Here is an 18,812-nt window from a genome sequence, read left to right as displayed (position 1 = left end):
AATACCTAACATTTATTGAACACCTGCCATATACAAGGTGAGTGCTCCACATGTACCATCTCTATTCCTTATACAAATTCTGCAAGGCAGATTAATATCTTCATTTTACAGTTGAGGAAACTGAAGCTTAGAAGGATTAACTGACTTGTGAGAAATTACATGCCAAATAAGTGGCTGAATGAACTGGAATGCACACCCTGTTCTGCCTGGCGATAAAGTTAGCTGTGCCACTTGACCTAGCATGTGCCGGGCATTGTGCGGAATGCAAAGAAGTACAAAATCTAGACCCGGTTCTGGAAGAGCATGCAATGTAACCTGACCCTGGCTCCCATAATGAGAAATGCATGAGGCAGCCAGTGATAAAATAATGCAGAAGACAGGAGCCAATTTAGGGATGCTTTCCAGATGCGGTGGTGAAACAGCTGGGACCTGAATGAATGACAGCATTCAAATGGACAAAAATAGCATTATTCACAGAAGGAACAACATGAGTCAAAGTGGTAAGATAGGCAGGGACAAGATATAAATAAGCCTAGCTTATCTATGTGAGCTTATCTAAGTAATAATTACACATTATTCAGGCACCTAGCCAAGGAGAATCTGTAAGTTTTCTTTCTAAGTCTTTTTTATTTTTCTTTCTTTTTTTTTTTTTTGAGACAGAGTCTCACTCTGTCGCCCAGGCTGGAGTGCAGTGGTGCGATCTCGGCTCACTGCAAGCTCCACCTCCTGGGTTCACGCCATTCTCCTGCCTCAGCCTCCCAAGTAGCCGGGACTACAGGCGCCTGCCACTAGGCCCAGCTAATTTTTTCTGTATTTTTAGTAGAGATGGGGTTTTACCGTGTTAGGATAGTCTCGATCTCCTGACCTCATGATCCGCCCACCTCGGCCTCCCAAAGTGCTGGGATTACAGGCATGAGCCACCGTGCCCGGCCTATTATTCATTCTTTGGCCATCATGCCTGGGGGAGACTGGTTTCCTGGGTACATTTCACGTTTGATATATTTTATAAGCGCCAAGGAGAGATGGGTGACAACTCCCCTCATAGAGATAACAGAAGATGGGACAGGTCACACCGTCTTAACTGAGAACCCAAACAGCCAGTGTATGCGTGGCCTGCTTCTTGTTCTCAGCATGTCCTGAACACCTGGTATTTCAACACAGAGGACTGTACAACAACAACAGGCACCCAACCCGAGAGTATCTGCTTCTCTCTCTCTCCCCTTTGTCTTCTTTTTGTTAAGCCGAGCTCTACTTCTTTCTATAAGTTTAACAGGAACAGAGTTCATACCATTGTGGTGTGCCTATGTCATATAGATATATCTATATTTAGTAACATGCAAAGCTTAATGCAAATGTAAAAGTATCAGGACAGTTCAAAATAATAGTATGTCTGGGTAACAGGCTGAACTCATATACATGCTGCAAGAATAATATATAAACTCTGTGTGCTCCTACGGCTACACCAAAGGATTGCTATTCCTGCTCCCACAGAGAATTCATCTCTATGAGGAATTGTTGGGCGCCAGCATTTGTGGTTCTTTTTTTCTCTTTTTAAATTTATCCCCTAAGCTTGAATCTGGAGCCTGTGGACCACTCAGGTATGTCCCATGACATTTGTTTATATCTTCAAAGAGCAACTTTCTTATTTGTGAGCATATAGAGGCCCCTCAAGCAGTGGGTATACAAAACAATCCACCAAACCAAGCCTCTCTTATTCAGCTCAGTGAGATTCTTTCAATTTACTCTCTCCAAAGGTATCTTTCGGTCCTGGTGGGCTGGCCCTGTCACCTTCCCACACACGCCTTGCTGTGCCTTCACTGAGGCTGCCCACTCTGGCAGAAGTGGCTTCAAGACTTTCCTTCTTCAACACCAGGCGTGTTTTCAGAGCCAGATGAAAGGTCACCTCTTCTATGAACCCTCCTCTACGTACCAAGATTCCTACCAGTCTCATCTCCAAAGAACTGTGGAACAAGAGCAGATGCTATCAAACTACCAGCCACGTATTTATATTTAATTCTCTTAATAGCCTTTTTTTTTTTTTTTTGAGACGGAGTCTCGCTCTGTCACCCAGGCTGGAGTGCAGTGGCGCGATCTCGGCTCACTGCAAGCTCCGCCTTCCGGGTTCACGCCATTCTCCTGCCTCAGCCTCTCCGAGTAGCTGGGACTACAGGCGCCCGCCACCACGCCCGGCTAATTTTTTTTGTATTTTTAGTAGAGACGGGGTTTCACCGCGGTCTCCTGACCTCGTGATCCGCCCACCTCGGCCTCCCAAAGTGCTGGGATTACAAGCGTGAGCCACCGCTCCCGGCCTCTTAATAGCCTTTCAAGAGAACCTTTCATGAAGGCAAGGTAGAAATTCCTTTCTATCTAAAATTATTCTAAAATATCTAAGATCACTTCCTGCCTCTCTAATGAGATTGCAAAGCTTTTAGATGTTGGAAATCCTATCCTTCTACGTGTACAGGTGCCTCAAACACAGTAGATGATAAAGGAAAAAGATAATGATTTTGCACCACGTGAATTTCCTAGTCATGTTTCTACCTAATAAAGAACCCAGGTTTCACAATTGGTGGACAAAGAAAATTTATCAGAGGAATATGTTTTGCTTCCATGGATTTATAACTAGAGGTGTATACCTAAAAAACACACATCCACAAAACCCTATAAATATCAGTATATTTGAAACTCCCAAGGATTTGAAAGCAGTCTTGAATATTCACTTTTAGACAAAACTGCTCTGTATTCTCCACCTACTACTTCAGATATTTTCTCCCTAAAAAGTTAATTGTCCAGCCTGGTGTTATACCTACTAAAAAGAAAACAACAACTCTGCCATTCAAGTTAACATGTTAATTAAACCCACAGTCTGGCAGCAAAGTGCTCCTCCACAAAGAAGATAATGGTAGCAAAGCATTTTACCCAATGACTGTCTCAGCCACCAGTGGAAGGCTTTCCCTGTAGAATGAGTCAATGTCCTCTAATAAAATTCATAGTGTTGGCAGCACCTAAGTAAGATTTATTTCCCTCCCTGTCTGTCTCTGGCTCCAAGGTTTCTTTTGACTGTCAGAACACAGAACTGAGAACTATCATTACTTTCTGTCACATCAGAGAAAGCAGCAGCAGCTTTCTCTAGCTATGCCAAGCTTAGAGAAAGAAAGATTAGGAAGAGGATGAAAGAGTACTTAAACTAGTTTTAGGAGGGCAATATTCCTCTATAGTGCCGTGTCATGAACTTAAAAATGCCATTCTTGGCCGGGCGCGGTGGCTCACGCCTGTAATCCCAGCACTTTGGGAGGCCGAGGAGGGTGGGTCACGAGGTCAGGAGATCGAGACCATCCTGGCTAACAGGGTGAAACCCCGTCTCTACTAAAAATACAAAAAATTAGCTGGGTGTGGTGGCCGGCGCCTGTAGTCCCAGCTACTCGGGAGGCTGAGGCAGGAGGATGGTGTGAATCCGGGAAATGGAGCTTGCAGTGAGCCGAGATTGCGCCACTGCATTCCAGCCTGGGCGAGAGCGAGACACTGTCTCCAAAAAAAAAAAACAAAATGCCATTCTTAGAGGGTTTGATTTTGTTTAGCTAACATTAGTATAAATGTTGAAAAAGAACTGAAGGAGCAGAAATGTTAGAGAACAGGGAAAGATTCTGGTTATATCTGCAATAAGAATGCAACACAGAAAATCCTTTCTGTGTAAAATCATTCTAAAGTATCTGTGACTACATTGCATTAGTAAATACAACTTAATGAGCACAAACCCAGCACTCACCTGTGCTCAAGATCTATTAGCAGCCTTAGGGCCTAACCCTCCAGACTGTCATTATGCTGGTCTGGGGCTATTAGCACTTCTCTCTCTATTTTGACGTGTTCCTCTCCTGAAGGGTTTTTTTTTTTTTTTAAAGACATCTTTCACATTGGCTTGTTTCCTTGCCATCTGTCTTTGTTTGCTTTAAGAAGAATGCAGATAAAAATACACTTAATTCCAAAGGATGAAATTGCCAGGGTTAGTTTCATTGAGAGCTTTGAGCCAACTGTTAGGCATCTCTGGCACCATCCTCTGGATGTCCTCGGAGCTGCAAGTTGGATGGTGGGCACTGACAAAGAGGGATGCCACAGCAGGACAAAATAGCCTGGGGGAGGGAAAGAATGGGTTGCACTGGTTTTGGGGAGGGAAAGAATGGGATGCACTGGTTTTGCTCAATTCCTAGTCTACAGCAGATGAAGATGGGATGAGAGAAGGGTAGCAGCCATTTCCAACTTTCATTTCCACCTTAACATTCACATTTTGGTTAAATCCCTAGAAGAGTGACAACTTGCTACTAGATAAGAAATTCATCTCCTTGTGGTGATCCACAAGCTTGCAATTGTCAGTGTCCCTAGAAAGTCTTTTCAATATCCCTAAATCGGATCAATGTATCCTCTCTTTTCAGATTGTTAGACAGGTGCATGTGATGGAATTCTCTTTTGCAGCTGGGAAATGAGTGAAAGAGCATCCATTTCACAGAAATTTGTGCTAGGAGAATTCCATAGAAGCTAAGAGTTGTGATAACGTTTTAAGTCTTTGGTTCATGGGACCAGATGTTGTTCACCACAAAGCTTCCCACGGTGGCTTCCCCGGTCAGGGGTCAGGGGGCAGTTTCCTGGGGATCCTCCACACAGGCTCCTTAGGAGGCGCCTGCGTTGGTGGAAAACATCCTGCTGTCGGCTCTTTTCAAGGTTGCCTGCCCACTCCTCTTTCCTTCTCTCCTCTTAACATTTTGGAAGCAGGGGGCCTGCAAATTGTACTTCTTGAAAAGGCTGACAGAAAATCCTACCAGTTCTGTTTTCTTTGCCTCATTCTAATACTGCCCTGGGGATGGCCTGGGTACAAAAAGCACTCATCCACCTCATGACTCTCTGCTTCTCACTGCTGTTCCTGCATCCTTTTTTAGCAACAAAGAGATGGTACCTTAAGGACTTCATATACATTCCTAATGCCAGGCCTGAGGCATCACAAATATCAAGTTCTTTATTCCATCACCCTCAATGGGAAGAAAGAGAATCAGTCCAGAGAAAAATGTGGTCCTCAGAAGTATGTTCTGATGCTCTGGTTCCACAGCGTAGGAGGGGGCCAGAACCCATGCTAAGGGGAACCAAAATCTGCAACACTTAAAAGGATTCCGTAAACTTCACTAAGAGCTGACACAAGTCTTTACCTTGGCTGTTCAGTACAGACAGCAGATAGTGAGAGAGCCATGATGCCCAATCCAGATCCCCACACCCAACCCTGCCCCAATAGATTTAAGTTTCTCAAAGAAAACGCTGTGTATTAGTGATATCACAGACAACCTACAGTAATGTGTAACATTTTGTGCACAGTGTTGTAATGGCCTATGTTGTAGAGAAAAAGTTTGGAATTTGCAAAATAATTCACAGTGGGCTTTGTAATACAATTAACATGTCTTAGAATGAAGACATGCAGAAAAACTGTTCTAGGGGAATGGGTCAGTCTATGCAAATAAACAGAGGAGCAAAACTCAGGGTGGTGTTCTCTCATTTCTTTGGTCAATAGCAAGAGACCCAGTTTGGCTGGGATGCATTACAGAGTGAAGTAGAAGCTGGGGCTATAAAGAGAGCCTGGAACCAGGCTGGGTAGGTGCAATCTTACCAATACTTGTGGGGAGCTGATGTAGACTGGATCCAAATGTCATTAAGGTCAAAAGATAAGAGTATCAAAGCTGGACAGTCAGGCTTTGCTGATGAAGGCTGGGCAGGAATGATGGCCTATTGCTGGTTCCATCAATCTCTCCTGCAGCTGGATTTATCAAATTTGTCACTGCCCATTCCCCAGCTGTCACTGAAGTCTGTCACATGCCCTACAGTTGAGGGTGGTGCTCTGAAGCTTGGAAGATTAGACTTATGGAACTGGAGTCGGTTGGGAAGGGAGGGTCAATATATGACTGTGGGAGAGTTTGATTTGTGAACACCTCCTGTGCATCCATGTCTGGAGGTATATAGGAAAATGATAAGATAAAATCTTGGCCTTAAAGATTCTTATTTATTTATTTATTATTTATTTGAGACAGTCTCGCTCTGTTGTTCAGGTTGGAGTACAGTGGTTCCATCTCGGTTCACTGCAACCTCTGCCTCCAGGGTTCAAGCGATTCCCCTGCCTCAGCCTCCCCATTAGCTAGGATCACAAGCATGCACCACCACACCCGGCTAATTTTTGTATTTTTAGTGGTGGGGGGGTGGGTTTCACTATGTTGGCCAGGCTGGTGTCAAACCCATGACCTCAAGTGATCTGCCTGCCTTGGCCTCCTAAAGTGCTGAGATTACAGGCATGAGCCACCGCGCCCGGCCCCTTAAAGGTTCTTAAAGACAAGTGTTGGTGGCATAGAACAGATGAAGAACTAGCTAAAAATTTGGACATACAAATACCTCTCTTTCAAAGCCTACAAAACTATCAAACAGCACAATTGTGCCTGTTCAAATCTTAAACCCAATTGCTTGTTTTAAAATGTTCATTTCTCATTATTCTTGTAGCTCTGTTTTTTTTTCCCCAAATGATTAGAAACAGGCAAATCAAACTGTTCCAGGTAGCAATTGAAAAATAATGATACAACCTGTTTAAACATGGTATCTAAGGTGAACGTAAGCCTTCCTTGTTTGCATATGATGGCATTTCAGCTTGAGAATTTGTTTTATAAACAAGTGTTGGGGTTGACATTTAGCGAGCTCCCTGGTTTCCACTCTAATTGCCAGTTTAGTACTTGGATACTTAAATTACTTACATATTCATGAGATTAGAAATCAGCTCTGACATTGGGAAATTTCAAGCACATGAAAATCCTGCCAAACCAGCATGGTATATAATGCTCAACATATTTCTTATAAAAAACCGAGTGCCTTTTAACTTAATGCAGTGCCTTGGGGAAACATGATGGCATTAGGTAGGTATCAGTTTCCTAAGTGTTTGTGCTTGTGCAGAAATCATTTGAATATCCCCAGGGGGTTGAATTTCAAGGATCAATTTGTCTTTATCTCAATCTTGCCCTTTTGACATTAATGGGCTGCTAGGTCTATTAAAAAACAAATAGAGTTAATGTGAAGATAAATACTTTAATATTTAATGGTTTTCTATTATTATAATCAATAATATTTCTAAGTACCACATATTCATCTGTCCTGTTCCATTCATTCTGCTGCCATGGGACCTTTTAGTGATTGTCTAAAAAGGCATTTAAATTAAATTGATTAAAGTGCCTGTAGCGCTACGTACTGGAAAGACACTGGGATAAGACAGCCTCTGACTTAGACAGGCTTTGTCTAATTCCAGCTGCACCACACCAGGGGTGCTATCTTTCAGGTCTTTGGATAATACATTGGCTGGCATCTATGCCATGTTTGCTATGTGCCAGGCTCTGTGTTCATATTTTGCATGCGTTATCTCAGTATCATCAAATAGCCCCATGAGCCAGGTACTCTTATTATTGTTTCCACTTTACAGTTGGAGAAACTACATTTAAATGACCTACTGAAGATCACAGAGCAGGGGTAGGACCTGACAGAGCAGACAGCTGATCCTCTTACCAGCTCACTCTACTGTCGGTCAGTGGTGAGAAACCTAAATATGACTGAGATTTTGAAAGTGCTAGCATCTATTTCTTTATTAGTAGTCATTATTTCCCAGGGAATGTCTGCCATTCAAAGCAGCCATAAGTATTGCCCTTCCGTGAGGGCTCACTCAGGAAAAGAAAGGAACTATTGGCTGGGCGCGGTGGCTCACGCTTGTAATCCCAGCACTTTGGGAGGCCGAGGCAGGCAGATCACCAGGCCAGGAGTTCGAGGCCAGCCTGGCCAACACAGTGAAGCCCCGTCTCTACTAAATAATACAAAAATTAGCCAGGCATCGGGGCAGGTGCCGGTAATCCCAGCTACTCGGGAGGCTGAGGCAGGAGAATCGCTTGAACCCGGGAGGTGGAGGTTGCAGTGAGCTGAGATCGTGCCACTGCACTCCAGCCTGGGTGACAGAGCTAAACTCCGTCTCAAAAAAAAAAAAAAAAAAAAAAAGAAAGGAACAATTAAAAGGAATAAAGAGAAGAGTTTTTTATAGATATGTTTATAAATATACATGTAGAATAGATACGAAACTTTAAAAACATTGCAGGACTGGTAGAGAGAGAGAGAAGGCAGAGAACTAAAATTAGTTCTTTTAAAATAAAACTTATTTTATTCATGTTACTAAAATTCTGTCATTGGCTGTTCATCACACTGGCAGTCCATTTTTCCTTTTCTATCAACATATGATTTTAACTGAAAGTCAGACTTCGTTTATGGAGAGAATGCCAGCTGTTAATATTTAGAGTTTCCAGCCGGGCACAGGGCTCACGCCTGTAATCCCAGCACTTTCGGAGGCCGAGGCAGATCACTTGAGGCCAGGAGTTCGAGACCAGCCTGGCCAACATGGTCAAACCCAGTCTCTGCAAAAAAAATACAAAAATTAGCCAGGCATGGTGGCAGGTGCCTGTAATCCCAGCTATTCGGGAAGCTGAGGCAGGAGAATCGCTGGAACCCAGGAGGCAGAGGTTGCAGTGAGCCAAGATCACATCACTGCACTCCAGCCTGGGCAAGACAGCAAGACTATGTCTCAAAAAAAGGAAAAAAAATTAGATTTTCCATTATTTGTAAACAGAACCTCCCTATCAAAGCCTGTTTTCTGCCTTTAAAAGTATGTTTTGGTATCTGACATATATGTACCAAAAAATGTTGAAGGGAAGGCCAACATACAGGCTTTAGGATTTTCTGTTTATTTCATAAACTGTGATCCTTTGGAATTTAAAGAAGATCAGGAATGAAGCAAGTTTTCCACATGTTCTTACTTGGACTGCAGACTCATAGAGCTCCAAAATAAGCGAGTCAATATAAACTTACAAATATTCTAGAACTGCCACAAAATAAAGGGTGGCCCACCAAACTGTCCTAAAAGTTTTATTCTCCCTCGACAAAACTAATCATTTATTTGAATGTAATTTTTTCAAAAAATCGCAAGAAAAAAAATTAACATCTTCTCAAATAAAATCAAAAGAGAGACCCATGAACAGAGAAAAACAAAGAATGGGAAAGAAGAAAGGACAACCACAGGGCAGCAGATGAGGTTTATTCGTCCTATGCAGTGCTTCTTTTTAAATTTCTGAGGTCATTGTTACACACATAAAAATAAGAAAACTTCACATTGAAAACAAAGCAGAATTACTTCTCTCAAAAAAAAAGAAAGAATTCTGAAGGTCTGGTGACATTGAACCCACCTTCCTACATGGCAAGAACAGCAGGCTAGAGCTTGACAACATCCCTCCCTCCTTTTAAATGAACACCTGCTCTCCAACTTCCCACAGCCTGGACCCAGCCTCTTTTGCTCAATTGTACTTCTTGCCTGTTTGTGTAGGAACTGCGTTCATGCTCTAGGTGGTCTTGAACGTCCACAAGGGTGGGGACTGCACAGGACAGGAGAAGAGCAGCCCTTCCTGCTCATGGTCAGGGGCAGCAGGCCCTTCTCTGGAGCTACCTGAAGAAGAGGTCTGGATAAGGACAGCAAGGGGCCTCTGCTCTCCAGCCACTCAGCAGCCCGAGTCCTGACAGCGTTCATGTTGGTTTCACAACATTGCACTCTCCCCTTTACAAATCACGTCTCCGTTGCAAATCCTAACAGAGGCTCCACGAGCCCTTACCCCGGCATAGACAGCAAAGCTGAGGTATACACAGATTCTTGTATTTCTCTCCTGCTTTTTTTTTTTTTTTAATTTCCTTACAGTCACATCTGCTCTTTGTTTTCTCTCGTTTCAAATGTTTCCCAACACATCATGTTTAGTGAGGTGTTTAAGACAGACTGAGAGATGCCGTTGGAGGCAATGTTTTATAGCACAGTTTGTACACTAGTTTATTGCCAAATTAAAACAAAGATGTAATCTGGCAGACTCAGCCTTCTGCTAAGCCTTCCTTGGGTGGTTTCCTGTATTGAGGCAAGAAAGTCAGCTAGCAATGAAGTAAAGGACTATATCTCCTTTCTCTTATCTGCTCAGTTTCCAAATATAAAGACATTTTTTTAAATGGGTAGAATGCTTGGTTTGCCTACTGTTTAAATTATAGAAATAAAAAAGTAAATTAATAAAAGAAAGCAACATTTTGGTGCTCCTATAATAAATGCCATGGAATTCTTCATACCTTCCACAAGGATTCATTGTTTTAAAAATGTGAGGGGTGGGACTTTATACACCAAGTAGCCCCCTGTCCGTTTGAAACAGAATCTCTATAATTGTATCTATAATGTTCCTTTTACTGAAAATTTCAGGGCTTTCCAAAGGCACATCCTCACACAGGCCCTTCAGAGGCCAAGTCCAGCTCCTATGTCTTTACTCGGTAAGTCTCAGGGCAGGGTTTCCTATGTACCTATGCTACTTATTTAAGAATTTCTATGGGTAAAGGGCTCCACGCCTTTTCTTTTCAGTCATTCTAGTGGTGCCTGGATAGCCACATCCCCAGACAAGATAGCATTTACCTCTTGGCAACTATGGTGATGGTTAATTTTATGTGTCAACTTGACTTGGCTAAGAGACGCCCAAAGAGCTGATAAAACTTATCTGGGTGTATCTGTAAGGGTTTTTCTAGAAGACATTAGCATCTGAATCAGTAGGCTGGGAAAATCCACCCTCTCTAGTGTGGGCGAGCATCATCTAATCCTTGGAGGTGCTGAATAGAAAAGGCAGAGGGAGGGTGAATTCCCTCTTTCTTTTTGAGCTGGGATATCCATCCGTCTCCCCTGGCCCTCAGATATCAGAGTTCCTGGTTCTCAGGACTTTGGACTTGGACCAGGACTTACACCATTTGTTCCACCCCCACCCAATTCTCAGGCCTTCCAACTTGGACTGAATTATACCACCGGCATTCTCGGTTGTCCAGCTTGCAGATGGCAGATCTTGGGACTTATGAGCCTCCATAATTGCATGAGTAAATTCCCATAATCAATCAATCTCTCTCTCTCTCTCCGTCTCTCCCCTCCCCTTATTGGTTCTGTTTCTTTGGAGAACCCTTAATAATACAACCACCTAGATGTTGAATATCACAAATAGATTTCTCCTTCTAAGTAAAAAGAAAAAATATCAAAAACCTTGGTTTGTGAATTCTGAGGACATTTGGCCATACACATTTTTCCCTGATTAAAACTACCTTTTAAAATCTTAATATGACCCCCCCATAGAACTGATACCCAGTAAAATTCTATTTTGGGCCAGAAAGGAACATCTGTTCAACAAAACTCTTTGAGTCCCTTATAATGCCCACATCAAAAAGCCTCCACTGGGATTTAGGCACCCAAAATGAAACACAGAGCAGGGTACCACAGCTCATATGGGGTCTATCCTGCAGGCCAGAGCTCCAAATTCTGTCCTTAGGAGCTTAAACGTCGCATTCACTGAAGGAGAGAAAAAGCAATGTCAGGGAGATAAGGGAAAAATCAATGTGGCTATGTGTTCAAAAGACAGAGAGTATGCCTTAAAAAAACAAAGAAGCCAGCAAATAAAAAGAAAAGAGGAGGACCCTGTTCATAGGAATTGCCACCTCAGTAAGGCATTTTCTAAGGGATTGTTCACCACAATTTGATGTAAAACAGCATCCAGCAGAGACAACACTGACTAAGATCCTAGCTGGGAGATCTGCAGCAGTGACATTAGCAGCTGTCACAGAAAAACTGACGAGCAAAACTTACATGAAAGAATAAATGTTCCTATTTCCTGGGCATGTGCAGTCACTGGCGAACCAACACCAGCACATGGTCCTCCTTGTTGCCACATCTCATCAGTGCTAAAAGCTCCATGACCCATGGGTGCCTGTCAGCTTTTATTTCCATATCACTGACCCACCTGAGTGGCCACAGACCCTCTCAACTTGACTTCCAGCCAATGCCATCAGCTAACGGCTGCGGCTCACTCCCTTCCGGTGAATGCCCCACTCCCTATTCTGTAATTCAAGCCTTGAGATATGGAGGTCTTCTCTGATTCCTACTTGTATAGCTGGCTATCCACAATGTGTTTTTTCCAGTAAGATTTATCCTTCATCAGTCTCTTAAAGAAACAGAGAGGTCAATAGAAAGGCTGACTCTTACCCATCTGTTTATCTCAAAATAACACCTTCAAAAATGAGAACCCTGGCTGGGTGTGGTGGCTCATGCCTGTAATCCCAGCACTTTGGGAGGCCAAGGCGGGCGGATCACAAGGTCAGGAGTTCGAGACCAGCCTGGCCAACAAGGTGAAACCCCGTCTCTACTAAAGATACAAAAAATTAGCTGGGCATGGTAGTGTGCACCTGTAATCCCAGCTACTCGGGAGGCTGAGGGAGGAGAATCACCTGAACCCTGGAGGCAGAGGTTGCAGTGAGCCCAGATTGCGCCATTGCACTCCAGTCTGGGTGACAGGGCGAGACTTCATCTCAAAAAAAAAAAAAAAAAAAAGAATGAGAATACTATCAAATGTCAGGTAGCTCCTTACCCCATTTGTAGAATATCCACATGTGATACCAATTAGCGATTTTTCCCTTTGAGAAAATTTATTAACCTCTTAGATATTTAGATCCTTAGCCTCATACAGAGAAAACAACAACAACAACAAACAGATGAAGACTGCTTCCAACGCTAAAATGACAGGAATCATTGGGTCTGTGGTCACAAAAGATACCTTTTGGTTCTTATCCTTAGCATCTGATGCCAGGACTGCTGTAATATCATCCCAACTGGTCTTGTTTTTGACCTTATATTACCATAGTTTATACTCATATTACTACCGATTAACCCTTGAAATCTATAGCTCTAAATATATCATTCTCTGGACCCAAATTTCTGAAGACTCCTAATTAAGGAAACAAAAATTAGTTTTCCTAAAAAATCAAACAGCCAAAACAGTGAAAAATAATAAAGATTAGGTTCCAAAGTGTGTATGTGTGTGTTAGTGTGTGTGTGTAAATTATAACTACCTACAACAAATTTTAGTTTCAGCCAAATAGAAAAATTTGCAATTTTGTGAACATGATTTTTACAATTTCATGTATATGACATTCCTGTGGTAAAAAATTGGCCTCCCCTACTGTTACAATACAAATCCAACATCGCCATTAAAGTCCAGCTGAAGTCATTTTGTAAGACCTCTAGAGAAGACAGATTACTAGATCTCTATCTCCTGAACTTTGGGCTACCAATTTAATGTAATTCGTTCAGTCACTTGTATATAACTAACATTCAGTGACAGCACTGCCTTTGTGGCCTCTCTTAAACTATTGGTCACCTCATATGTGTTAATCATCTATCTCCAGATGGACAGAATATTGTTATTTTATATCAACACTGTATCATGCATGGCACTTAAAAGAGATGTGGCATCTAATATTTGTTTCTTTTTAAATCACTTTGGAAGGGTACCTACAATTATAATTATCCATACAAACACATTTTAACGCAAAGGAAACCAACGCTAAATACTGTTCACCATAAGTAGCTAGGTTGAAGTCACAGCTCAGGCATCCTAACTGGTCTTGTATCATCCACTCTGCCACAGTGACCACGGGAGGCACTCTTTGAAGTGCTGGGAACGAAAGGGTTACATATTTGGGCATCTCCTCCAGCATAATTGCAAAGATGCAGAGTTTTTACTTAGGCAGGTAAATCTGGCCCTCGCTGTGCTTCTGGCATCGGGGAGGGGGGGAAATTAACCAACTGTCGAATAAAATGTAATAACCCTGTGGATTAAATGACTAATACTCTGTCTGAGCTGGTCAGGCTTTGCCTCTGTTAACTGCACCATCCTGGACCAGATGCACTGTGGCTTGACTCCAGAAACAAAATTGTACATTCTGCTGAAAGGGTAGCCAGGCTGCTCAAGAGGGAAAAAAAAATGAAATGTAAATTCTTTCTATTTTTAGGCTTAATGTGCATTTTATTTGGCAGTAGGGGCATCATGAATAAAACTCCAATCTTAAGAACTTTAATTTGCTTCCTTTAAAATGCTCCTGTCAGTAGAGACCTTGGGAAGTTGCTCATACCATTCTCCTACCTTCAAAAATGCCACCCATCTATGCAAACCCAGACAAATAAAACCCCAGAATACTCCCCTCACTTAGTTAAGTCCAGCATTTCTTTAAATATATGTAATTTCTAATTCATGATTCCTCTAAGGAGAATCCTCAGAATGACTTCACTGAATAATGCATTTCACAAGGAGTATTCTAGTATTTCAACAATTATCCCGCTGGCTTTTATGGCCAGAGTCTCTCTCACATTTGCCTGTGTAAATGCTCTTTCTTTTCATTTTAATTTAATTTTATTAGCTATTGCTAGCCTTTTATTCTACCTGAGAATGCAAGTTCCTAAGAGGCAGGGACCATATGTATGTTATAGCATATATGTCATATAGAGTACATAATATATATTATAGGAGGACATTTTATGGGTCATATGCACACATACACACACACACCTAATACCATGAGCTCATTTAATCCTTTCTTACAAAGTGGACTTCTCCTTCAACCTTACCACCAAGTGAAGAAAAGTTCTGAGATGACTAGGTTCTGCATAAGGTTACCTATATACATCATTATTATTCCTCTGGCCATTTCTCTCAGTGTTTTAGAAAAACCCTACTTCGTGATGTTAACCTTTTCAGGGTTATGCTTCCCTTTAAGAGTCTGAGAAAAGCCACGGGTCCTTTGCCAAGAGAAATGATCAGCAATCCACAAACGTAAGACACTGTCTCCAATTCAGTGGGGGTCAGAGGCTCCTGACTGCGTTAAGCATCTATGCTGAGAACTGCTTCTCCACCATGTCTTACTTAGTACACCTAATCTTTATTTGGTAAGTGGTTTCAGATATTTACATGATTTAAACAAGCAACCTGAGACTCTCCTGGCTTTCCCTTGTCCCATTAGCACAGAGGTCAGGCTACTGCTCAGAACAAAAATGATCATTGAGCTGAAATGGAGAGATGATTAAATTAGCACGATTTTCCCCGGAGAACCGTGCTTCATTGTCTCAAACAAGGTAAGTATGCTCACCTTTTGGTCTTGACTGTATGCCAGAATCCAGTCTTCTTGTTTGGGGTGAAAAAGCAAGCTTTGAATGTAGAAGTTCAGCCGGTACTTTTGATAAGTTGCCCCTTCATCTGAGCTGATCAATAAGCTGCTCTCAATCTCCGGGTCTGTGAGTAACATTATCTGCGGCAAAGAATTGTTGGAGAAAGAAACAACAGAAAATTAAGTTTACAAATTTGCAAAACTTGAAAATTAGCTAAATTTTGACAAGGGAAGGACAGGGGCAGGCAAAGAATGCTTGGCCAAACAGGGACCTTGACTCTGTCAGGCTTATTCTTCCATCTTGGATCAATGCTACAGAAATATTTCTACAAAGAAATGAAGGGAGTAGGAGAAGCTGGAAGAATGAGGGATGAAATAGACAACTGTATTCTCTTCTCTTTTAGGGGACTCTTTGTTTTATTTCCAAGGTTATTTCCTGAACCTGGAACACTTACCCTTCTTCACTTCTTCCTACTGTGCCTTATGTACTTTCCATTTTGGGGGACTAAAAGACTGGTTATAGTCTGCTGTGGGAAAGGTGGAAGAGAAAGACGATGGAGTCCATTGTTTTTCTTCCCTACCTCAAATCTTTTCATTCCATTTCAATGATTTCCTATGTCATCCTAACCTAGCCTGATTTTCTGAGTCTTAAGTCAAAGTCTAGGCTCTAAAGCTTTCTCTAGGAATTTCACAAAGGCTATTTTACCCCACCACCCTCATCACCTTCTAGCCTACTACATAATTTACTTATTTATTTCTTGTCTATATAACCTCTACTAAAAAAATGAACCCTGTGCGAACAGAGATAGCTGTCTGTATGGTTCACAGATGTATTCCCAGCAGCTAGACTAAGGTCCAGTATGTATGGTACACTGATAAATATTTGTCAAATGAATGAATAAATGAGTGCATAGAAAGATGCCCAGAACACTCTGAGATATGGATGGAAGCTTCACAACTTCTAAGTCCACATGACTCTCTAAAACTCTCTGAAAGAAAAGTTGGTTGATCTGCACAGTCTGCACCACAGAAGAAGCTATAAATACAAAAAAATTCACAGCTTCAGACGTTTTACACTGTCTCATTGGGATGCCCAATTTTGTCCAGAGCAATGGGATCAATCACAGTAGCAGCAAGATGGAGGAGCTGCCCTCAAAACTGCCTTAAATCCTCTCATTTTGTGCCTTCAGGAATGTGTGATAAATTACTTCATTCCCAACTCTCTGTGGGTCTCCTTTCACTCAAAGTGTGCACCTAATGTCTCCAGACAGGTGGCCTTAATGCTACCCATTGACCTCTTCCCCATCAACTCATTAATTGGCACTTTCTGAATTTGGTTCAGGGAAGCATGAAATACGTGCTTAACATGTTGCTGTTATGAAGAGAAATCACTGCAGCCCAGGGCTTAAAGATTACCAGCTGAGGATGCTGCACTTCCCAGAAAGAGAGAGAGAGAGAGGGCGGGGGGGGGGTGGGGAACAGAGTCATATCTTAAAAGAGCAGAGTGCCAGGTAAACACATGGAGCTTTCTCAAGCATTTGGAGGCAATCATATTAAAGTCGCCGAACAGTTAGTGTCATCTTTGAAAGTGGTGTCCTGTCTCTGTAAATGGCACGAAAGGATTGCATGCCAGACACTCTGCCCAAACTCTGTTTATGTTATCCAGGACGAATTTAAGGTACCTTGCTGTTCTTTCAACCTCCCCTTCTTGAAGAGGAGAAAAGGGATGTAATGGGGTGAAGGCAATGCTGTTGCTGTCAGCTACACTCCCGACAAGATGAAAAGCGCACACAAAGTTGAAGACTAATTGCCTCTTGTACCATGTTCCAGGAAAGCCACTGCCCACCAACCATAAATTCTGACAAAGTTACGGATTTCTCTGTCTCACATTCACCAAGCAGACAGCGTTCCCTCATCGGATGGCTGACAAGGAGCCATCAGGTAATCTGCTAAGTACAAACTCATATGGTTTCATTAAAATCTAGTATATGCATTAAGCAAGTACATTTAGATGGCTCCTAAATTCACAGGAATATTTCCAGGTGAGTTCATATTTATGAACACATAAAAGCTGTCATTTTTTGAATAACAAGCCATCAAATGATCATATTGTTTTGTCTCCAATCACAATTAACAATAATGTAAAACAACCTTTTTGCACTACTGCCAAAAAGTCATTTCCATGATAATATGAAGAGGCTCAATTTTATAGAATATCTATTGTCTCAGGCAAGGTGATTCCCTCCCCCACACTGATTTTCTAGTTCCCTGTTAGCCAGAATATGCTTTCCTCTTTTCCCATGAGTATAGCTCTCCCCACCCGCTTCTCCTGGCAGAATACTTAATCAAAATAAAAATTAAACACAATTATAAACTAGGCCTACAGAATATTCCCAAAGCAGGCTGATTTTTATCAATCACTTTAAAGTACTTTTGATACCCATTTATGCTCCACGTGATCAGACTGCCTAAGACATCATGCATCAGGTAATATTGGGTGCGAGTGGCAGAGTAATGCACGTATTTCCCAACAGATGGAAATTTAATATTATACAAATAAAGCGACTCGTATCCTTGGCTTTTTTTCTGGATATTGAAAATAGACAGACCAAAATCCCACCTTCTCTATGCAGCCCTCACCTAAAACTCTCCATCTGAGAATTTGACATTTTGGAAATAATGGGAAATAGTCAGAAATTTCCCGGTGAGCTTTATAGGTATGTCTGTACTACAGAAACATTCCAGTGGTTGCTCTCTTAAATTTCTGTTCAATTCTACTTAGAACAAACAGGTCAATCTGGATCCAAATAATTTGTTATTTTTCTTATTGCAGAAACAACTCCATAAGACCTCTAATAGAATTCAAAAGAAAAAAAAAAACAAAACTCATGACCCTATCATTGCAAGTTAAACGATGTTTGTGTTTCTTTCTACTTCTTTATCCACAGCTCTATATCCTAGTGTGGATTGAGGATTTTATTCTGGTTTTTTTTTTTTTTTAAGTTTGACATTATGACCCATTTTTTTTTTTTTTTTTGAGACAGAGTATCGCTGTTGCCCAGACTGTAATGCAGTGACACAACCTCGGTTCACTGCAACCTCTGCCCTCTGCCTCCTGGCTAATTTTTGTATTTTAGTAGAGATGGGGTTCGCCATGTTGGCCAGGCTGGTCTCGAACTCCTGACCTCAGGTGATCCGCCCGCCTCAGCCTCCCAAGGTGCTGGGATTACAGGCATGAGCCACTGTGCCCAGCCCCCCAAATATTCATTTTTAACTGAGCCATAAACACACAAATGCACACACATTAACACACGACTGTATAATGTACTCCAATTAATCACAACCTTCAAATTAATTAAATTATGATTGTTGTAATGACTGAAACATAGTATGTACCTAATTATTAATTGAATAAGTAAAACCTTATTATTTTGGTCTTAAATTCAAATTCTTTAATAATTTTGCTTCAAATGAATTGATGTTTGTCCTATCATTTTATCAGTAATAAAATATAAATAAGCAAATAAGTAAAAAGTTTAATGAGATCTAAATAAAAAAGGCTTAACATACTTGAGAAATAAACACTGTAAATAATAAATGTGATCCAGTCCTTAGACATAGATGATATTGTTCATAAATGAATAAGTCATATCTTCTCACAAGATTTTCTACTCAGAAATATTTTCAAAATAGTAAATTCAAATTAGCAAATATTCTTCAAAAAC

At 41.5% G+C, this 18,812-nt stretch overlaps 1 protein-coding gene across 9 annotated transcripts in view; it reads right to left on the bottom strand.

Moving 5' to 3' along the window:
* Window positions 1–18,812, bottom strand: part of SORCS1 (sortilin related VPS10 domain containing receptor 1) — a 608,941-nt gene that overhangs the window by 190,514 nt on the left and 399,615 nt on the right. For all 9 annotated transcript variants that reach the window (XR_010115734.1, XM_055249851.2, XM_055249858.2 and 6 more), the window contains exon 4: window positions 15,070–15,228. Coding sequence is in view for 8 of the 9 variants with exons in the window: in XM_055249851.2 (XP_055105826.2) it covers window positions 15,070–15,228 (159 nt within the window). In the remaining variant the exon portion in view is untranslated. The remainder of the gene's footprint in view (window positions 1–15,069; window positions 15,229–18,812) is intronic.

The sequence above is a fragment of the Symphalangus syndactylus genome, chromosome 2 (genome assembly GCF_028878055.3).
Source record: "Symphalangus syndactylus isolate Jambi chromosome 2, NHGRI_mSymSyn1-v2.1_pri, whole genome shotgun sequence".
Classification (NCBI taxonomy): domain Eukaryota; kingdom Metazoa; phylum Chordata; class Mammalia; order Primates; family Hylobatidae; genus Symphalangus; species Symphalangus syndactylus.
The sequence above is the reverse complement of the archived record's forward strand: the minus strand, read 5'-3'. Positions and strand labels throughout refer to the sequence as shown.